The 23,276-nt window shown below is 47.7% G+C and overlaps 1 protein-coding gene across 4 annotated transcripts in view; it reads right to left on the minus strand.

Annotated features, from left to right (window-relative positions):
* CACNA1D (calcium channel, voltage-dependent, L type, alpha 1D subunit) overlaps positions 1-23,276 on the minus strand; it is a 326,299-nt gene that overhangs the window by 91,819 nt on the left and 211,204 nt on the right. For 3 of the 4 annotated variants that reach the window (XM_011986180.1, XM_011986182.1, XM_011986181.1), the window contains exons 9-11: positions 20,243-20,412; positions 3,185-3,272; positions 1,808-1,834 (exon numbers count right to left, since the gene is read on the minus strand). In XM_011986180.1, coding sequence (XP_011841570.1) covers positions 1,808-1,834; positions 3,185-3,272; positions 20,243-20,412 — 285 coding nt within the window. Of the gene's footprint in view, positions 1-1,807; positions 1,835-2,856; positions 2,917-3,184; positions 3,273-20,242; positions 20,413-23,276 lie in introns of all 4 variants that reach the window. The other variant, XM_011986179.1, reaches the window with a different exon arrangement.

A 23,276-nucleotide genomic window follows, 5' to 3' on the forward strand; every position in this document is an offset into this window, starting at 1 on the left:
TCCACCCACCTTCAGTTCCTGTTTGTGATCAGAGAAAATATTTTCTCCCTTAGCTTATCTCCTCCTAGAAAACCTTCCCTGCCACAAGGGGATGGTTTGGTAAAGTGTGCCGTGAGCTGCAGCTCAGCGACCCAGATGCCATGAAAGGGCCGGCCAGTTGGTGAAATCACTCCTCTCCACGCTGTGCTGCCTCACTAACGACAATGGGGTACTTCCTCTGGGGGTCTGAGTCAAGAGGAATCTCCAGGCTACCCAAGCTGCCCCGGCTGACTCAGCTGTGTTGCTAGGCAAAAAGAAAATCTGTAACCCAGGAAGTGAGCAGAGAAAGAGTTGTGCTAACTCTTTAACAAAACCTGGATCAAGCAAGGTGCATTTTATAATTGCTCTTGCCGTGCAGTTTCCAATGGAAAGAGCAGCTTCTAACATGTTGGCCAGCGTGGAAAAACTCTACTAAGGACTCTAAAGACTGTCCCACTCACAACTGGGTTTCTCCTGAGACGCAAAACTCGGCAGACACAAACTAGTACTCTATCACACTGGTGAACCACAGCGTGCCTACCCATTTACATTTGATGGACCTTTGGGTTATTTCCAGCTTGGGGTAAGTATGAATAAAACTGGTATAAACATTCATGTTACAACTTTGTATGTGCATATATCTTCATTTCTCTTATACAAACACCTTAGAAGCAGGATGTCTAGGCCAAATATAAACACAGTAAATATATGTTTAAACTTTATGAGGAACTACCAAACTATTTTTTTAACGGCTGTGTCATTTGACACGTCCACCAACATTGTATGAAAGTTCCCACCAATCAGCATCCTTGTCAGAACCTGGCATTGTCAGATATTTAAATCTGATTCACTCTAATAGGCGTGTAGTGGTATCCAACTGTGATTTGAATGTGCATTTTTGTAACAACTGATGGTCATTTCATGTGCTTATTTGCCATCCACATCTCTTCTCTGGTGAAATGACTATTAAAAAATTTGCCCATTTTTTATTGGGTTTTTCTATTATTGACACTCTTCTTTATGTATTAATCTTTATACATATGGGATACCAGTCCTTTATCAAATATTCTTTGCAAATATTTTTCTCCAAGTCTGAAGTTTACCTTTGTATTTTCTTTTGAAGAACAGAAGTTTAATTTTGACAAAGACTAATTTATCTGTTTGTTTTCTGTTAAGAGAGTATACTGGGTGTTGTATCTTAAGAAACCTTTGCCTAACTCAAGCTCACAAAGACTTTCTCCTATGTTTTCTTTCTGGAATGTTCATGATTTTATATTTTATATTTAGGTCCTTGTCTATTTTAAGTTAGTGTTTATATATAGTAGGAAAATGTTTTTGTTGAAAAATAACACTCAGACGGAAAAGTACACAAATCATAGGTACATGGCTCAACGAGTTTTACCAACCGAACACGTAACCTGCATGCACATCAAGAAATGCTAGTACCGTGGGAGACTTCTTGAACTCCCTTTCTATGGAAAGCTTTTGAACAGAAAAGTGACAAGCAGCAGCTCTCTTAGGGAAATGACTCAGAGAATAAGGAGGATTAACGGGGAGGCAAAAATCGTTACTGGGTCTTGTTGGTTTGTTCTGAGGGAGATTTTTGGCACCAATTACACTGCCCCCTAAGGCAGGCTCATAGGATTCAACTGACTGACTGCAATTCGGTATCAATGTTATAACCCATAGAGGAAAACTCAAGTCCCGAGCAATTCTACATAAAATTCAGAAGCGAGAACATACAAAGGCAACACACAGGCTGACGAAGAAACAGAAAGAAGATACTGACCTGAGTTTGGATTTTGAGATGGCTTGACTGAAAGAAAGACAAAAAGTGTTAAGATTCTGGTTCCGAGGGCTTGAGCACACACTCCCCATCATTTTAGCTGAGATATCATAAAAGCCATGCATACAGCCTGGACTTAGCACCCCTGGTTACCACAGCAGGCCAGCGGGGGCAAGGCCAGAGCAGAAATCGGGGTGCTGCCAGGGCCAGAGAAGCAGACCGAGCATCCTCGAGGCCCAGGTCAGGGAAGACTCAGCCAGATTCCCTGCGGGCCCTGGCAGCAGGCAGCGATGCAGGGGCCAAAATGAAGGCAGCAGAGTCTCTCCTGCCACTCATCTCAACAGCAGCATTTGCTGCTACTACCGCAGAAGGAGCACTGCAGTAGGAGTCCCAGCCCTGCCATTCTCCCACTGGGGGAGTATGAGAAAGCAGCATGTCTTCTTGGGCCTCAGCGTTCTCATCCGTAAAATGCGGATGACAAACCCATTCTCTGTCTGCTTCGTGATGTCTCAGAGAGGGCAGAGCAAGAGAATGGAGGCAAAATCACTTCACAAAGGGTTGCATATTCTGCCCATTAACACATCATTTTTATGAAACTCTGCCAAGAGTAAGATTGAGTTCTCTTAAAAATGATACCTGCACTTTACAGAGATAAGACCTAAAGGATACCAGCAAGCAGCAAACAAAACCAAACTGCACAGGGCTCCCCCACAGCAGGCAGTGCCCAGCACATTCTGCACTGCTGGTCCCCCCAGCCACCCCCCGCCCCGCCAGCTGCCGCAGCCCAAATCATCTAGAAAAAGCCAGTGAGTGTTAATGCAATGGTGCCTTCCATCAGGAGCAGAGGCTGGTGCAGGGCTCCAGGGAAAAAGTGCCAGGCACCGAGAAGGCAGGGCCTCGCCATCCAACCGCCAGGCCTGAGGTTAGGAAGGTCCCACGAGCAAAGGAAAACTTCAATACGTAGCACATTCTAGTCAGCAACTCTGCCACAGAAGCTCTTCTTCAAAAGCACAAATGCCAAACCCAGGCTGGAAGCAGAATCAGGCCTTTACCCCCACCGCCGACACCCAGAGGGCCCCGCCTTGGCCGCGCCTCTCCGTCTCCACCAGCACCTAATGGACACAGCAGGTGGCCGGGTTAACCACCACACTCTTCACGGGCTCTACTTACAGGAAGAGGCATGTGAAATGCCGGGAGGGGGTGTGCAGAAGGGATAGCCCTGGCACAGGAGGAAGCGTGGCAAGGGGTACGAGAAGCCTTCCCGCCCGCCACACCCAAGGCGATGGCCCGGGGCTCTGCTGCAGCCTGGGCCATCTTCCTCACCACCTGCTTCTCTGAGACAATAGGAAGGGAAGGAGGGCGAGTGCTCCCCACACTCACCAGAGACTTCCACAGCAGCCTCGGGTCTCGCCTTCGCCGCTGACGTTCTCTGTGTTCACAGACTCAGTCTCACTGGTGGGCATGCTAGCTGTGGGGAGAAGATGGGCTTCAGAGAGCATGCGGGGCACGCTGCATGCCTGGGAGCAGGCCAGGTGGGAGCCTCTGCCACCAGGCAGACCTCTGGAACCCAGGAGGAGGGCGACGAGGGCCCTCAGAGTGCTCAGCTGGGCTAAGGGAGTGCCAGGGAGCCAGGCCTCTCCACTGCAGGTGAGCCTCTGTGCCCTGTAGGGAAAGCACAGAGTCCCCCTCCAGGAGGACATTCTATCCACCTAGACATTTCCAAGAAAGGAAGCCAAGGGATCAAAGTGAATCCTGTGGCTGGGTATAGCACCACTTTATACTCCTCATCTCTGGAATCACACTGAGAAGCCACCAAAATGTACTTTACAGGTACATCTTTGCTTGCCCCAAAAGGTGCATGTAGGCACCACGCACAACATTTTTTAGAGTTAAGAACTCTATTTTTTTTTGCTATTTTACCTGATGCTGAAGTTGTGCCGAGCTTGTGAAGCCAATACGCAGAAAGTTCTTACCCAGTAAGCTGGCCCTAGAGCGCCAAGAAACTAGAGCGTTACGGGTGAGAGAAGAAGGTTTTTATCAAACCAGTGAGCAGAGGGCAAGGTTGACTCTGGTTCCAATGCGACTGGGGTCTCTGGGCCCATCCCACTTCTCCATGGCAGGATCCTGAGCGGAAGTGGAGGAAATGGGGAAACACGCCCACTAGAGTGTGGAGGTCCAGGGGCCACCCAGGGCCACCATCTGGTGCATGAGCGTCTTTTCTCATCCACTTGATTCAACCCCATAAACATCATGAACACAGGCTGGAGCCCAGGCAGTGGAGGAGGGTGGGGGCACAAAGAGGGCACATAGCACCCCACCCACCTGGAACAGGGGTGAGGAACAGGCAGCCCCTGGCTCACTTCCATTAGCTGTGAAGAGAGCTACCTCAGGGGTCCGTGCAGGAGTTTCCAGAGTAAAGAATAATTAATTCTGCGGGGGGCAGAGGTAAAAGAGGAAGTCACCGAAGAGAATCCACGTGTACTTCCTTTTTCCTGGGGCATGGCTTTGAACTGTAGTGACTATTTTTACAGACCGTATGGTGTCAGCAGGAAAGCTTGGCCCGTGGGCTCGGCCCATGTGGCTCCCATTAGCAAGGATGCCTCAAGTTTCATCTGCAAATACTGGTAGTGGGTTGGAAGCCCTATGGCAAAGATTCTGAGGCCCAGCCCAGGCTCAGAGGGAAAGGAGCTGGATCAGGCAGCTCTGCGTAGGGGGCTGTGTTCTGCCCAGCTTGCTCATACTAGACTTCATAAAGGTAACAACAGGGATATAGGTGGAACTTGGCTCAAGGAACCCAGTGGTCTGAGAAGTAAGTTTTTTGAGGATACCAAAGAAGATCCCTGATCTGTTCCGCTTGTGAGTGCCCGAGGAACTGAGCCTGCCTGCATGGGAGCTTCCACAGCCATGCCCAGAAACACTGAGGCAAGGGTGTCAAAAGTTAAGACCAAGTGAGTAAAATTATAGACTCATGTTACATCGCTGGTACTCTCATAGAATAATTTTCTTCTCTCCTAAGTCAAAAGAAACCAATTACAAACCTTGATTTACTTTTTCATTATTTCATGCAAAAAACAAACAAACAAAAAAACTGGACAAAAACAAACAAAAAACCAAATCTAATCATGGAAAAACCTAAAAAAAAAAAAAAACTCCATTAACACACATAGACACACAAGAAGCTATTCATGCAATTCTCCTCGACTATTCCCCACTCTGATTCAGCAGAAAGGCTAGGAGATTGTAAAATCCAACAAAGAAAATCACAGTGGGAGATCCTTTTGACATCTGACCATGCGTCAGTTCTGTGCAGCGTTTTCCTTGGTGGTTACTGCAGTGACTGAGGGGACCAGGAAGCAAGGGCAGCACGATGTGGGGAACCCACAGTCCTGGGTCTGTTTTCTGAGTCTCTTGGGCAATGGGCTGCCTCTCTCCAGCCTTCACTTTCCTGTCTCTAAAATGGTGGTGTGAACTTCACAATCTTGAGGATCATTTCCATCTTTAACAGTTTGCTGTCTCATAGTTCTAATATTAATCATGTTGGAACATTAGTCATTATTTTCAAAAGAACAAACTTCTGAACAGACTAAGTCCTTGTGGCTTTTTAATCTCTGGAGTCGTATCTCATGCTGGTATCAGTACAGTCGCAGCATTTCAATCCTAAAGCTTCATTTTAAAAACAACCTGATTGAAACAGATAAATTACATATTTTCTATGGGAACGGGGTCATCAGTTAGCATTTCTGGCTCCCTGCCAGCTATTAGTGTATGAAATGTTCTAGTTGCTCCCTAGACTAATTGAGGGGAAAGACAAGAAGTAAAACCAAACTCCCCAAACAGCAACAAAGAGGGAAGATAGTCTTGCAGCACTGTCAGATAGTCAGGGCTCCACTGAGGGCGAGGCAGGGTCCTCCTGCTCTCTGAGCTGACTGTCATTTAGCTGGGTTGGGATGGTGGCTGACAGCAGGTGCACAGGTTGGCCGGATCTAAGTATAGCTCCGCGTTTGTGACCTGACTTCTGTACACCTCCATTTCCTCATCTGTGAAAGGATAAGAATGAGATGAGGCATCCAGGGTGCTGGGTCCCCAGGGCTCGATGATCAGTGAGGCCCACACATGTTAACTCCACCATCTCACAAAAGCTCTCTTGGAGCTCCCCGGAAGCAAAGCGACCAATCTAGTGTCACTTTGCCCTGGCCACTTTCATCATCGCACAGACGAATCTAGCGTGAGCAATCTTCCATACCTCTGAATCAGCTTTGGCTATCACTCTTGGTTTGTATCTTCTTTTTTTTTTTTTTTTATTATACTTTAAGTTCTAGGGTATATGTGCACAACATGCAGGTTTGTTACATATGTATACATGTGCCATGTTGGTGTGCTGCACCCATTAACTTGTCATTTACATTAGGTATTTCTCCTATCCCTCCCCCTTCCCCCCACCCGACAACAGGTCCCAGTGCGTGATGTTCCCCTTCCTGTGTCCAAGTGTTCTCATTGTTCAATTCCCACCTATGAGTGAGAATATGCAATGTTTGGTTTTCTGTCCTTGTGATAGTTTGCTGAGAATGATGGTTTCCAGCTGCATCCATGTCCCTGCAAAGGACATGAACTCATCCTTTTTATGGCTGCATAATATTCCGTGGTGTATATGTGCCACATTTTCTTAATCCAGTCTGTCATTGATGGACATTTGGGTTGGTTCCAATTCTTTGCTATTGTGAATAGTGCCGCAATAAACATATATGTGCATGTGTCTTTATAGCAGCATGATTTATAACCCTTTGGGTATATACCCAGTAATGGGATGGCTGGGTCAAATGGTATTTCTAGTTCTAGATCCTTGAGGAATCGCCACACTGTCTTCCACAATGGTTGAACTAGTTTACAGTCCCACCAACAGTGTAAAATTAGAGACTTAAATGTTAGACCTAAAACTATAAAAACCCTAGAAGAAAACCTAGGCAGTACCATTCAGGACATAGGCATGGGCAAGGACTTCATGTCTAAAACACCAAAAGCAATGGCAACAAAAGCCAGAATTGACAAATGGGATCTAATTAAACTAAAGAACTTCTGCACAGCAAAAGAAACTACCATCAGAGTGAACAGGCAACCTACAGAATGGGAGAAAATTTTTGCAATCTACTCATCTGACAAAGGGCTAATATCCAGAACCTACAAAGAACTCAAACAAATTTACAAGAAAAAAACAAACAACCCCATCAAAAAGTGGGCAAAGGTTTGTATCTTCTCTGTCTTTAGCTGAGTTATTGTCTAACTTTGCCTTGTATAGGCATAGCAACTTCTCCTGTCATAGCTGTTTGACACCTAAAGAGCCACAGCACATAAGAAATAAATATATCCCAGAAAGATGTTGCCAGGGTTGAGGAGAAGTGGAGGCAGACGGAAAAGGAAGAGGACAGTGCCTACGCTAGAAATTGGAGACCTCATTTGGTCCTTGAAACAGACCTTGATCCAGCCCCTAAATCTGAGCAGAGGAAATATGCTCTGACCAGAGCCCTGGCAGCCTATCTTCTCCAGCTACTTACTCCCTACCACAGGACAGAGAGCGTTCCCTTTTCCAAAAATATTTGAAAAGATCAGGCTCAGTGGGTATAACAAAGACCTTGTTTATTAAAAATAAAACATTTTACCCTTCACTTGCATTAGGCATTCATTTATTTAATGTTAATAAATTGATACGACTTTCCCTTCTTTTAGTCCCAATAAGATCTCATCTATGTTTTTTAAAAATAAGGACAGAAGAATCATAGACTGTTAGAACCAGAAGGGGCTTCTGAGAGTATATGAACAAACTCTTGATTTCTCAAAGGAGAGAACCGGCCAAAATGCCCTGGGACACGCAGCTGAGACTGAGAAATCTCTCCTGACTTCTGCTCACCACTCTTTTCAAGTATGTACTGTGGTTTTGGTACATACTTAAATATACTGGTATATATTTTGGTGTTTGATACTTAAAATTCCACAAATCAAAAAGTTCCAAAAAGCCAAACGGGTCTATTATCTACTAGTGCTGGTTTACTATTCTGATGACCTTTATTAACCGCTCAAAATCTGGCATATAACCAGATCACTTACAGGATATCAGCCCAGTGACCGAGGATAGTACAAAAATCAAGCTGTACTGGTGACGACTGGGCTTTTATAAAAATCCAAACAGAAAGAGTCATAAAAACTCATATAGGTGGCTGGGCGCGGTGGCTCACGCCTGTAATCCCAGCACTTTAGGAGGCCGAGGCGGGCAGATCACGAGGTCAGGAGATGGAGACCATCCTGGCTAACACAGTGAAACCCCGTCTCTACTAAAAACGCAAAAAATTAGCTGGGCATGGTGGCGGGTGCCTGTAGTCCCAGCTACTTGGGAGGCTGAGGCAGGAGAATGGCATGAACCCGGGAGGCGGAGCTTGCAGTGAGCCGAGATCGCGCCACTGCACTCCAGCCTGGGCGACCAGCGACTGAGCGAGACTCCGTCTCAAAAAAAAAAAAAAAAAAAAAAAAAACTCATGTAGGTAAAGCCATGGGAAAATTACTGGAACACATGGGCTTCTCCTAACTGGCTTCCATAGCATTGTGACTGCCCCATTTAGGTGATGGCCTTGTCCCCTTCAGCAGGGACTCAGTGTTAATTGCTGACAAGTGGCTAGGCCTTATTAGGGGTGCAGGCAGACCCCTCAGACCTCCCCACATTGCCGACAAGTGCCAGTCTCCTACCGTAGAAATAAGCACCAGGGGCCATCTGCACAGGAACAAGCTGTGAAGCCTCCTCCATGGCACATTCCAGGAAACTGGAATGTTAGAGCTTTGTTAGAGTTTATTTTTTATATAAATTTAAAAACTACTTTCAGTGAGTCTGGGAAAAACCAAGCCTTAGGAAAGCCTGTGACCTGTGAGAGGATGCTGGCACTACAATTTGCCTGCTGGAAATCCGGGGAAGCTCAAGGCCTAAATTTTGCAATCTATTCCAGGCATTGGGATCTCTGGGAAGAGCTCCAGGGCAGACCCTTAGGCTTAGAGTGTGGTGGACTGAGGTGAGGCCCTGGGTGCCATTGGGGGTGAGTGGATGGTGGCAGACAGCAGCCCTGCACGTCCCAGATTGTAATTAGAGTTTCCAAGGCCTTTGCAGCATGGGCAGCCGGGCCAGGCCCCTACTTGGAGCACTCTCTGTGGATGTGGGTCATGGCGCTTCTCTTTAAGATCTTGTACTGGGCCAGATGCCATCATGGGCAATACCACACACAGTAAACCAGAGAAATCTGCTGCTTCTCAGGCCAGCACAACTAGCATTTTCACCAAGGTGTAGACATTTATCCATCTACTCTCATGCTGAAGGACGACATTCATCTCAGTCAAATGTGGCAGGCTTGTGAATTCAGAGGCAAATCACACACACACACACACACACACACACACACACACACACACACAGCAAATGAGTTTATGTGTGGGTCTAAGCAGGCAGCCTCAAAATTATGTTCACCATTAACAGGTATAGCAAAATCTCAGATCAACCTTCAGTGGTGGAGGCTGATGAGGTCAAAAATGATGGAGAGCCTGGTTCTTATCATCAGGTGACAAGGGGACAAGGGCCTCTTTTCCCCTACGCTTGGCTACCAGATCTGTAAGATGAGCTGTAGGACAGTATCATCTCTAAGATCTATTTACCTCTGACCTGCTATAACTGCAGGAAGGCAGAAACGCCCACACACTGGCTGGTTTTACTACCATCTACCAGGGGGTTTCCCTTGCATTCCCCCAGCTCTGCAAGGAGGGGAGGGCAGAAGAAGTGAGCCCCTGCCCACCACCCTCAGGAGGGGAGCCAGGGGTCCAGCCAGCGGCCTGCCCAGGAGAACTGAGTCCAAGTTCTCTGCATGCAGAATGTCCCAGAGAATGGGATACAGCACAGGAAGCAGTAACTCCCCAGAGGCCTCAGGGTGTCACAGGAAAGCCCCAGTCCTCCAGTCAAGGCACCCCAAAGGGAAGGCTTGCCACACATCAAACTGAGCCCAGAGCCCTCCGGTCTCCTTCTAGAACCTGTCCCATTAGCAGTATAATTCACAGATGTCTTTGGCCTCAGAGCCTCTTTCTTCTGTTCTCCACAGGACGGGCTTTCTTGCACACTCAGGAATTTCTTTTAGCATTTCCTTCCACCTCCAAGCAGCCTAAAGCTTCTCGTTCTTTTCAAAGGAAAGGGTAGGGGGTGAGGCTGGACAACTGAGCAGTGGCTGAGTTGTGACTGCCTTCCTAGGGGACAGGGTACCTGACACCTAGATCTTGTGTTTTCATCTTATTTTCATGACAAATATGAGCAGTACCACGACGTACAGGCCTGCCAAATCCAGAAGTGGCCCACACACCCCCTAAAGGCACATGCACATGCTAGTAGTGACACGTTAGGCCACCACAGGGTAACAGCCTCTTGCTGCTGTAAAGAAGCCAGGCTTTTCTTGGAGAATGTGGGTCAAGGCCAGACCAAGGTTTCCATGTCTCAAGCAAGAATTATGCCCAGACAGTAACTATCTCCGCGTGTCCAGGGACAGGGACAGCGACAGCCCAGCGCCCATACGACGGCTCCTGCCCCACCTGGTGCCAGCAGGGTCAGGTCCTTCCTGAGTCCCCAGGTATTTCAGTCAATAAAAAGCCATTCCCACTCAAAATAAAGTTCCTTAAACGTGTCAGCCTGCTTCCTCTCCCTGCAGATCTCAGAAAGACAGTGGAGAAGCCACAAGAATCCTTAGAGAATCACAAGGCCCAAGCCTGCATTCAGGAAGGCAGAACCAAGGGGGGTGTTTTCTTTTCTGGGGACAGAAATCATTTATCTCCCTTTGGTAATCTCTCCAGAGCTCTATCCCTACATCAGTCTTTAAAGACATTCTTCCTTATGTCCATGACACTATTTCCTGCTTAGTTGAAGGCCATTCTTCTTGCAGACACCTTCAGGCGCTGCATCAAGCCCAGCCTCCTGTTCATAACCCTTCTGTGAACACTACTGCTAAAACAGGCAGCCCCAACTCTGCCCCCAACTCACTGTCCCACCTCAGGCAAGTTCCGCCTCCTCCTTCCCCTCCTCTGGGGGCCACAACGTGCTGAACGACAAGGGCTTATATCTGATAATCTCTTCATTCCTTTTCACTTTTAGGCCTTCTGATGAGACCTAGACTCTAATAGAACCCTCTTCAGATATCCATGGGTTGTTCCTGTCTGCATCCCATAACCTCTGAGCTCAGCATTGCCACGGAGGCAGAGGCCACTTCAAAGAAAAGAGTACAGTGTGTCCCTCTGTTCCCTTAGCGGTTGGCTTCAATTCCCTGCGGTCTGAATCTTCTTAAACAGACTTTCACCAGGGGCAGGTGACCAGGGCCGATCCTGGGGGCAGAACTAGGTTGGCTGCACTGGTGTGCACAGGCAAAGCTTCGTGCTGCTGTTGAACCACTGCCATGACTTGGGAAGAGCAAGGCAGGGAGCCAGGTGCTTACCTAACCGCCTGCCCAGGGATGGGCCTGACAGCTACTCCAGGGATTCTCAGGAAGGGTATGTTTAGCATTATTTTAGGACATAACTGGAAATGTAACTTTCCCACAGGAGCCCATTCTCATTTTCAAAGGCAAGTGTCCCCAAATCTTTGTATCCCTGAAGTCTATTTTTAGTTTTTAAGAAACAGAGATCTCACTCTGTTACCCAGGCTGGAGTGTAATGGTGCAATATCACGGACTGCAGGCTCAAACTCCTGGGCTTACGCAATTCTCCTGCCTCAGCCTCCCAAGTAGCTGGGAACTATAGACATGCACCACCACAATTGATTTTTTTTTCAAATTTTTGGTAGACACAGGGTCTCACTTTGTTGCCCAGGCTAGTCTCAAACTCCTGGCTTTAAGTGATCGTCCTGCCTTGGCTTCCCAAAGTGCTGGAATTACAGGTATGAGCCACTGCACCCAGCTAATTTCATTCTTAAAGCTGCCACTATAACTTTGGCATAGTCCTGGGCAAAGTAGCCAGAGACTAAGAGACAGAGAAGCAATCTGAAACGTGTAGCCTGGAGAAAAAAAAATCAATCAAATAACATTATTGGAATTTCTAAACAGTTTAAATTTAAAAACATCATTTGGGGAAAAGTATTTTAAAAGTCTGTCTTCCAGTCTAAGAATATTCATGCTGAATCAAATAAATTTTTTGAGTTGGTTCAGCTGCTTCTTTATAAGGTACGGTTCAAACAAAAAGAAAACTGCAATGCTATCTTGGTAAGGGCACCTTATTTTGGAAAAGTCCAAGAAGAAAGAAATCAAGCAATTAAAATATAGGCATCTTCTGAACACACCACACGGCACATGCATTTCACACAATGCCTATATGCAAGGAAAAGGTATCAGAGATGTTGCGGAAAGAGAAAGCTCAGTCTCAGTAATTTACCATGATCTTTAGCCCTGCGTTGGCGAAAGCAGCAAAACTTCTTTTTCTTCTTATCCTCTTTAAGCAAGTCGGCCACTGTGACCCCTTCAGGTTGAACACAGGCAATTTCATTACGAAGCAGCAGAGGGCAGCAACAGCAGCCAAACCAGGGCCCCACGCGGCCAGCCCCGCCAGCCAGGCGGCCTCACGCAATGGATGCCCGCCTGCCCCAGTCCTCCTCCTGCTAGGAATCCAGCTCAGGATCCGAACAGTGGAGAGGAAGTGCCCTTTCCACAGCTATTGACAAACATCTGTCTTTAAGAACCTGTTCTAAATCAACAACCAGCTAACCCATGCTAGATAAAGGTTTCCAGGGTTTGGCTTCCCATCTAAGAAGGGTGTTAAGGAAAGGGCACTTTAGGGAGAGTCGGGAGCCCTGGGTACTGACTGGCTGTGTGATTCCAAACAGCACTACCATATGGGATGGACAAGTGGGAGTTCAAAAGGTAGGCTCTGGACTCTGACAGGGCAGGTCTAATCCCAGCCCTGCCACTTCCATGTCGGATGGCCATGGACAGGTTACCTGATACCGCGAAGCCTCAGTTTCCTCCACACCTGTAAGATGTCAATAATAGTTGAACTTGTACCATGTAAGGTTGTTGTAAGAGGTGAACAGTAGAGACGGTAATAAAAGCAACATGCCTAGCTTTGGCAAGGCATGATCAATCACCACTACTGTCATCACTACGACTCTCCCATGACCACCAGGTCACAAGGGAAACGACTCTAGGATCTCTAACCCCCTGCAGCCCCGTGATTCCATGATCACTCTAAGCCAGCTAGTCTTCAGAGTGCAGACTCCGTACTCTAGGGAAGAGTTGTGCGGGGCAGTGTGAGACAGCGGCAGGAATGCTGGAGTAAGCAAGGGTGTGGGGAGCACAGACACCTGCACATACTATGGGTGGGCAGAATACTCACATTCCTAAAATGTGCATCCTGGCCGGGCGCGGTGGCTCAAGCCTGTAATCCCAGCACTTTGGGAGGCTGAGATGAGCGGATCACGAGGTCAGGAGATAGAGACCATCCTGGCTAACCCGGTGAAACCCCGTCTCTACTAAAAATACAAAAAACTAGCCGGGAGAGGTGGCGGGCGCCTATAGTCCCAGCTACTCTGGAGACTGAGGCAGGAGAATGGCATAAACTCGGGAGGCGGAGCTTGCAGTGAGCTGAGATCCGGCCACTGCACTCCAGCCCGGGCAACAGAGCAAAACTCCGTCTCAAAATAAAAAATAAATAAATAAATAAATAAATAAATAAAATGTGCATCCTTTCTGACACAGCAGATCCTTTTCTTGTATCCTCTCCCACGTGAACACGAGCATGCAGACACAGGGGCATGTGTTTGCAGGGGTTAATGATGGTTAGCGTGCAGACTGTGGCAGAGCTTGGGTTCAAATCTCAGCTTTGCCACGTAAGTCACATGGCCTTGGGAAGGTACTGAACTGCTTTGTGCTTTAGTTTCCCCACCTGTCAAGTTCCTGTCTCACAGAGTTGTGTGAAGAAGAATGAACATATTCACCCACAGCCCTTGGAACAGTGTCTCACACACAGAAAGCACCTGACGAATGCTAGTTATTATTACTCTCTATTCTTTCACTCAAGAAGGAAGTAACGGCGTGCTTACGTGTGGGACAAGCGCTATGCTGGGTGCAGCCACACAACAGAGGGCAGAAACAGACCCTATTCCTGCTGCTCCCACGGAGCTGATGGTCTCGTGGTGGAGAGACCTCTATAAAGTAGAGGGCCACGTGCTGTAGAGTGTAGAGTCCACTGTAGCAGTTTTTACAATGGCAATTTATTGAAAAGAGCCAACGTTTTGCTTTAAAAACATGGGAAATATCTGTGGTACATGGTTCAGTGAAAAATACCTGTGTTGGGCATCTTAGGGTGGAAGCTCTATCCACGCTGTCTGTGTCATGTGTTATGCGCAGTGAGGTGTGGAAGTAGAGGCCCCAGACTTCTTAGTCTGCCTCTCTTTAAGGAGAAGGAAGAGAGAATTTTTTTCTTACTTTATACACTTTGAAATTACATGAATTCTTTATGTAGGCAAATATTACTTCCATAACTAAAATGTATCAAAAACAGATAAAACAACTCTGATTTGAGACTGCAAACCTGGCTGGACTACCCACTCCTTGTCTCCGCAGTGGGGCAACAGTCCCTGAGTCCAGCTCCCATCAGCTCTTAGGAGGCTGAAGCTGATGGCAGACATGCAGGCACCTTCAGAAATTACCATGCTTCTATCACCCCTGTAGAGAGTCCACCTGGCCAGACAACTACTCCCAGTGCCACCGCAATGGAGAGAGTGTCCAGCCACCGACCCTAGGGCCAGCCCCTGAGTCAGCCCTCCCACTTCCCAGTGAAAGCACTTCCAGCTGCCTCTCCAGTGAGGGCTCTTGACCTGGACGCATATTTACCGTATGCCACTCTAACTGCTACTGTTTGCTTTACAGCTTTTAATTGAGTATTTTCCATTTTGAACTTGTGCCTTGAGGTAGTTCAATGGTGACGAAAGCAGTTTTATAAATCACAATTTCAAAACACAGTCTTTCAAAACAGGACCAGCAAATTGCTATGTCTCATGCTTGCAAACAGCTATGCCAACCTGGTTTTCTGTCCACCCCCAAAGCAAACATTGCAGTAAGAGGCAACTAGGTAGCACATGCAAAAGGGAGGCAGCTAGGGCAACCTGCTCCAGCAAGCCCCAGGGTGGCAGAGTCCCCGGGCAGGAGGGCAGGCAGGCAGGCAGGAGCAGTGCCCATAGCCTTCAGGACCACTGAAGAAGCAGAAGACAGAGAGGCTGTCCTTGTGGTCAGAGATGAAGTTTCAGGTATGCCCCTCCCTTTCTTTGGGCATCAAATATCTTTACTTAGAGGAATTATTAATCATTAATAGTTCCTACAATAAAACTGCTCTGCTTTTCTGGCCACAATTTTAGAATGAGCTCCCTTTAAAATGATTTCATTTTTAATGCTTTTTTTTTAAGACTAATCACTGACAATGAGAAGAGTTTAAAATAGAATTTTAGGCTTCCAGATTTTAATGGTCCTAGCAAAACTCCATTGTTAACTCAGAAGCAGCTGCATATGTCTAAAAAAATCACTTTGAGATTTGGCAGGGTTTCTTAAGAAACTTGAGGCTCAGCAAAAAGTTAAATAAATTATCCTTGAAAATTTACCAAATGCTCAGGAACTCACTTCAAAGGGAATTTTGTCCATTCAGTTAATTGTGTAACACCAGCTTTCCAATAGCACATTTATGAAATTTACATCTTAAATAATCTATGAATGCACAAAGCTGGAGCTACCTGTCACCAGTCACCAGACAGCTCAGTCAGAGGCCTGATTGCCTCTCCTCTTCTTTCAAGTGAATGCCTGGAACAGCGTGATATTCGGCCCCTGATAGCATCCTGGACCCAGGAGTTCTGAACCTGAGCTTCACATTAGAATCCCCAGGGAACTTGAATGAAAAAGAACCACCCCTGGCTCCCACCCCAAAACGAATCAAGAGTCTTAAAGGGTGGAGTATGGCATCAAGAAATGTCCAAGCTCCCCAGGTGATCATAATGTACAGCCAGTGTTGAGCATCGCAGATGCAGGCAGTGACATTTAGCAGATCAGAGAGAAAAGATAATGTGAGCGCCCATCTCCAAGTACTTGATTTGACATCTGTTCTCTGACAGCAAACACCGCCAAACTAGAAATGGACTTCAAGAGCCAGAAAGCTGTGCTGCCCTATCTCGAAAGTGACCTAGTTAACAGATGTGTTTTCCATCAATACTTCAGAACCTGATAGTTTCTGAACAGAAAAGTACAGGGCAATGGTCCTAAGGGGGAGGCCCCACCCTGAGGCTGGTTACAGGTCTAGCAGAACCTTCAAAAATATTCTGTTTAGGAAAGTCAAATACTGCATGTTCTCACTGATAAGCAGAAGCTAAATAATGTGTAAACACGGACATAGGGTGTAGATGGAATAACAGGCGTTGGAGACACAGAAGGGTGGGACGGTGGAAGAGGGCTGAGGGATGAGAAATTACTTACTGGGTACAATGTACACTATTTGAGTGATGGTTACACCAAAAGCCCAGACTTCACCGCTATGTAATATATCCATGTCACAGAACGGTATTTGTACCCCCTAAATTTATACCCCCAAAATTCTGTTGAGGTCAAGTTTTACTGGTGTCTGGTGAAAACAGCAACAGCACATACTACAACTATGACATCTCCTACCAGTCACAGAACATTCAATTGTCACAACAGCCCCATGGGGAGATATATCTTTATCCCCTTCTTGCAGACAAGGAAAGTGGGGCCCAGAGAGGTTGAGTAATTTGCCTAACACTAAAGTCCAAATTCCAAGTCACAAAACTCCATTACAGCCACATCCGGAGAAGGGGCATGAAGACGCCCTCCAGCCCAAGCCTTTGCCTCCCGTGAGCTCACAGACATCTGCTGTTATAAGTGACTTCCTACACCCAGCTCTGCTCATCTAGGCTAAGCCTCAGCTATCAGGAAGTGTTTCTTCTCACACTGTCACTTCAGTCCTCAAGGTCTTGGAGGAAACTGATCAACTCACATCCAGGACCCAGCTGAAAAGGGCTATCAGTTGAATTAGCATCCTCAGTCATTATGGACAAAGTCAGGAGCCCAGGCCCTGCACCATCCTCCTCCTAAGAGGTAACAGAGGAGCAGGGTTGGAGTGGAAGGCATGTGGGGTGATCTCACACCCCCAGGGAGGATGCAAACACCATAACACTGGCAACACCCACACTTCTACTGCCTGCTAATCAGATGCACAGAGACAGCCCCAGACCTAGCATGTGCATGTGGTGAATCCAGGGCTCTTTATTTGGTGAGGAGGACCATGTGGGCCTCACTGAAACCCTCTCCTCGCGTGGTTTTCTGGCTGTGTCAGGAAGAAAATGGCTGGCAGCCACAGGAGGCCCCAGGGAAACCTCAACAGTGCTGTCTTCTCCAGAGGGTCTGAGCCGCTGAGGTCTGTGATCAGAGAGGTTCTCTCCTCAGAGGAGGAGACTTGGGGCTCTCAAGTCAGTTAAATCCCATTATGGCCTCCACAGCCTAAGCTTTCTGTCTTTATTTAAAACCCCCATCATCAAGGCTCTGGAAATCTGATGCCTTGGGAAGCACTGTGAGCCTCACTCCACAGGAAACCCCAGCACCTGGCAAAATGAGCTCCATAAAGAATAAGGGTGCATCACAGAAACATTTGCTATTCTGGATCAAACGTTAAGCTAGTTAATCATTTTGAGTCACACATCATGGTGCATAGCAGAAATAATACTGCTGATGCTCCAAAGACACAGTGCGGCTTTCTGGGCTTGGGAGCCCCAGTGAGAGTGAATTCTGAAGATCTACAAGGCTTTTAAGCGGGTTTTGTTTCTTTCCTAGATTATTTTACTGAGCAATGCATTTAACGGCCCCTGAATATTTGTCACTTTGCACAGCTTGTTCGCTCCACTTCCCCAGCTTGAAAAAGCCCCCATCCCCACCCTCTGCGCCCAGGGCTGCTCCTCCCATGGAGCCCTCCTCACCTCGCCCCAGCCCGTCCACTCCCACCAGCCAGAATCACTGCGCCCTCCCGGGCTCACACAGCACAGTGCTGGGCCTTAACAATGGGATCAGCTTCTCACACTAAGCCACCCCTTCTCCATCTTCCCCTCCTGGCAAGTTCTCTGAAAGGCAGTCATTGATTTCTGTCATCGTCAGGTTCTTTACAGTGGCAGGTCATAGGAAATGCTGGGCTGAGATAAAATGGCTAACCCTCAAGATATCACCTTAAATCCAATGAAAACCCTTAATCCTCAGATCATAGGCCCAATAAACAACTCTACCATGACTGATGTTAGCAACACTAGAACACGAATCCTTGTCTATTTCTAGAGGAGGAGAAATAAACAGAGGAAAGGCCACTGGCCTGTAAGAAGGCCTCACTCAGCTCCCTGGGGTACACAGCTAAGCTAGCAAAGACAGATACTCTGCTGAGAAAAAAGGGGCCATACCTCCTCTCGTTTACAAATACCATGGTGGGTTGAGGAGAGGTGAGGCAGGTCAGCATCCGAGTTACAGTTCGCAGGTGAAGGGGAAAGAGCTGTGCAGGCATCTCCGAGCTGCACCTCCGTGGCCTGTTGCCAGCAATACTGCAAGTACAGAAGCTCCACGGAGGCCATGGGGTTCAGGACAGCCCCACTGCCAAGGGGAGAGCTGTGCAGAGGACAGGCAGGCACTCTTACATCTAATCACTTCACAGGCACATCGCTGAGTCTGAGACTCAAATGAATGTCTATTTATAAACTCTGAACTTGCGTTCAGCAAACAGTGAGATCTAGAAACCCTCCCTCAGTCTTCTGATCTTCAGGTGCTGAAGCCCCGGCCCCTTCCTGAGCCTGGCAAGATGCAGGGAGGGAGAGAAGAGAGGCCTGACCCTGCCCACTCCCAGTCAGCGCACAGGTTCGCACCAGCCGGGGCATCTGAGATCACGGAATACACTCCCTCCCCATGAAGGCACAGAACCCAGGCTTGAAGAAAGGTAAGGGCCCTCTCAGACAAGAAGCCCCTCCGTCAGGGGTCTCTCAGCCCCTACTTCCACACTCCACAACCTCCAGAAGAGGCACAATTGCACCTCACCCCCCCTTCCTATGGCAGCTCACCCCGACCTTCATACCCTCTGCACTCCGGCCGAAGGGACCACTGCTCCCCCCTGAAATCTGGCCTTTGCCCACCTCCATGCCTCCCTCACGCTAGTCCCCTGGGTCAGGGAGCTTCTTCTCACACTGAACGGTCACACCTGCGATCCATCCATCCTTCAGGGCCCAGGCCAAATACATCCCCCAGCCCGGTCCTCGATCCCTCCTCGGCTCCCGCAGCACGCGCCTGCCCTCTATGTGTGCCCTGCAGCTCCGCTCCCCAGGGCTGCATTTAGTGTGAGCAGCCCTGTCTCTCCCTAGGAGGCAGCACTCCACATCCTCTCCAGCTCCGGGTTTCCCCTGTACCCAGCAACAGGCCTTGCTGACAGCAAAACATGCAAGGCACCCTGCTCAAGCAGGGACTTGCTCGGCCGTCTCCTACAATGTAGGGCCGACCTCGGGTCCCCAGGCCTCTCAATGGACATGTGCCTTTGAAGTATGTTCTCAGTCCTTCCTATCCAACTCTTCCAGATCTGTGGCAAGTCACAGACATCTCAGTCAAATGCATTGCTGGATTCCAGTTTCCACTCTGACCCAAGGCACAGAGGTCCCCAGAAAGAATAAGAGCACATCTGTGGGAAAAGTATGCAGTGAAAGAGACACTGTGGTTGACAATGGCAATCAATTTCAGTGACTGACTGAGTTCTCAGGCCTTGCCTCCTGCAGAAAGTGCTCTAGGGTGCTTAGTGTCACAGTGTGGGGTGTCGGTGGTTGGGCTGCAAAGCAGCTGTCACTGACTCACATGCCCCTTAACACCTGCCTAGAATGGTGAGCTGGTTTCCTCCTAGTCCCTGATGGGCTAAGCATATGGCTTCATATGAATAGCACATGTAGGAGCTATGTCAGGTGGCGTAAGAGTAGGAGTCAAGAAGAACCCTGCACTTCAAATTCTTGTCCAATAACACTGTTCACTTTGAGGTGAGGGAAACCACAGCTTCCTCTCCTGTGGTGCAAGAATACACGTCTCATCACCCCTGTGCCCACTCAGAAATGCGCTTACTGAATTTCCCAGGCCAACGGTGGGTCCGTCGGATCCTCCTTGGCCCACCTTACCAAATACAACTCTAACCCCCAAACCTCAGGCAGAAATCCAGAGTCAGCGCCAATGCGCCTGCTCTCTCCGTGATGTGTGCAGGCAGAAGGGACCAGATGGCTGGAAGGAGGCCGTCCCACTCACAGCCTGGGTCAGAGTCAAGGAAGGCCTGCTGCCAGGCGTCTGAACCGCACACTGGGTCTGTCTAGCCAGGGGCAGGAAAGGCGCTACATACTATTTCGTTTGCCTTCCTCTCCTCCTTCTTCCTCGTTCTCGGGATCGATGTCCTCAGCTTGGGTGATCCAATCCAAGTAGCCCTTTAGATCCTCCTCCAGCTGCTGCTTCTCCCGGAGCTTCTGGAAATCTCCCCGTGCTTTTGCCTTCTCTCTTTCCTTTGAGAATTCTCTGAAGGAGGCAAAGAGGACAAGCACATATCAGGACATCCTTGGGGACCTGCATCCTGAGCCACTGCCCTGCTGCACAACAGTCTTGTGGCAGGACACACAGCACTGAGTACAGTCACATGAGCACAGCTATGGAGCCACACACTTGGACAGGACAGAAGACAGTGTCTTCTCAAGCAAGACTGTGGGGGTCAGCGTCGCAGAGCCCACACCAACACACATGCATCATTTCTTAGAAAATGAACTCCCCTCAGATGACAGCGATCCCAAGGGGCCTGGGCCCAAAACACCATGTGCTGTCATAGTGGGCCTCTGACACCCCCCAACGAGGGGCCTGAACTCAGAGATGCTCCACCTTCCCCAGAGCCTCCTCAAAGAGGAGGGAGCCAAGTAGGCCAAGCTGTGGTCAAAGAGTACCACGTTTAGGGCTTCTTCAATGCTTTTGGACAAACTTTGCATTAATATTGTGTGCTACCCCTTTTGTCCAAACCAAGAGCTCTGAGCGGGCAGCAGTCCTTGCTGGTGCCCACACTAGGCTCCTCTACCCATCACCTGCAGGTTTGGGCCAGAGCAGTGGATGGAGTCAGGGCAGTCCCCCACCCCCGCCCCACAACCCAGTTCTCCCTTCCCAGATGGGAACTTGAGCACTGATGAAGCATTACTGTTTTTCTTCACCCTTGCTACTTGTCATAGTCTTCCCCAAAAGTCTTCCCTGCAGGAGGGGAAGAGGCATATGATTTGCTGCCCATTTATAGGAACACCTGCCCTGGAAAGGCTCTGGCAGACAGGTAAATGTTCCCAACTGTGGGGTGTTTACGCTACTTTCCACCATGTGTGCAAGCCTCTATCTATGCATATATACAAAACCCCACACTCACTCAGGCAAGCCTGAGAGTCAGGCAGACAATTACCCAATTTTTATATGCGAGGAACCATCTGCATCTCCAAACGTGAGTTGTTACAGGAGCCAAGATATGTGAGTTAGAGATTTAGTAAGTACACTTAAAAGCTGCTAAGGAAGCAGGTGAGGTTACAGCAATGCAGTTTCTGCACACAGACCTTGAGATTCCGACACAGGTTACTTCTGTCTGCCTTCTTGCCTTCGTTCCGAGTCAAAGCCAGCGTGTCTTGTTCAGGGTCCTACCTCAATAACCCAACCCAACCTAACCCAACCAACGAACGAGGAAGTGACCTGCTTTCATAAAGCTAACTCCAGCCAGGTGCGGTGGCTCACGCCTGTAATCCCAGCACTTTGGGAAGCCAAGGTGGGCGGATCATGAGGTCATGAGTTCAAGACAAGCCTGGCCAACATGGCAAAACCCTGTCTCTATTAAAATATAAAAATTAGCTGGGCATGGTGGTACATGCCTGTAATCCCAGCTACTTGGGAGGCGGAGGCAGAAGAATTGCTTGAACCTGGGAGGCAGAGGTTGCAGTGAGCCAAGTTCATGCCACTGCATTCCAGCCTGGGCAACAGAACGAGACTCTATCTCCAAAAAACAACAACAACAACAAACTAACCCCATATTCACACCTCTCCCTTAACTCTAGGCTGTCGAGGGGCTGAACAGATGCTTGCACACCCAGTGACGTTAATACTTCAGATAAGAAACTGGAATCCTCATCAAGTGCCACCCTCTGCCCACAATTAGAAAGAATCCCACTCAGGTGGAGGTTGTGGTGAGCTGAGATTGCGCCATTGTACTCCAGCCTGGGCGAGAGAGACAGAGAGAGACAGAGAGAGAGAGAGAGAGAGAGAGAGAGAAAGAAAGAAAAAAATAGGATCCCTCTCATTGATCCTAAATCACCCCACTTTTCAGACTCCCTGGAACCTATCCTTGGTCCTGTTAGGGCTGTCTGTCTCCACTCTACCCCCTGTGAATAAGGAAGGAGGCCAGGCTTTGTGGATCTAGAGGTGAGCAGGAGCCGATCTGAGCCCAGACATGTGCTCTGACCTCCCAGCCCAAAGAACACCTGTTGTCTCAAAGAAGTAAGGACTCAGTGTCTCGCTGTTCACACATACCACAGCCTGAGAACTGTCTGGGGTTTCTAGGCCTCCAGGGATTCCCAACACATGGGAAATGCGTAACTCAGCTCTAGGTAAATTCACCAAATGACTCTCTGAACTCTGAAAAAGTCACACTCAATCCAGAATCACATCCCTGAGCATCAATAAGAGGGCTTGGAATGTCACGTGTCTTCAGGAAAATGAATTATATAAACTGTTTTCTTAAATACACCTCAAAGAAGAGTGGACCTTTGGTTTTATTATTCACCAAAAAAGTATCCTAGTACAAATCTGTTTGCATGTTTTGATTCTGAACTTAGCATACTAAATTCAGATGGTTACATACAAACAAGGTATTCTTACTTTGGGTCCATATCATATATGGGTTCTTGGGAAAAAATTATGAAGATAGTAAAAGAGTTACCCTGAGAAGCTTAAGGACATTCATCTTATAATGCATATAATTACATACATTATATACATTTTATAATGTATAATTATATAATTATATACATTTTATAATGTATAATTGTATACATTTTATAATGTATATAGTGTATATAATTATACCTGTCTCTTATACACATCTAGATGTGTATAAGAGACAGGTATAATTGTATACATTTTATAATGTATAATTGTATACATTTTATAATGTATATAATGTATATAATTATACATTATAAAATGAATGTCCTTAAGCTTCTCAGGGTAACTCTTTTACTGTCTTCGTAATTTTCTTTTGTAATATTTTATGCATTTTTAACATTACAAATATAAAAATCCCATATCTAACAAGTTGCATCATTGTGGCACATTTTCAGCTGCTGGGACACGGTTAAGCAGGCATAAGTAAA

Source organism: Mandrillus leucophaeus, unplaced genomic scaffold (genome assembly GCF_000951045.1).
Source record: "Mandrillus leucophaeus isolate KB7577 unplaced genomic scaffold, Mleu.le_1.0 Scaffold296, whole genome shotgun sequence".
In the NCBI taxonomy this organism is placed as follows: Eukaryota; Metazoa; Chordata; class Mammalia; order Primates; family Cercopithecidae; genus Mandrillus; species Mandrillus leucophaeus.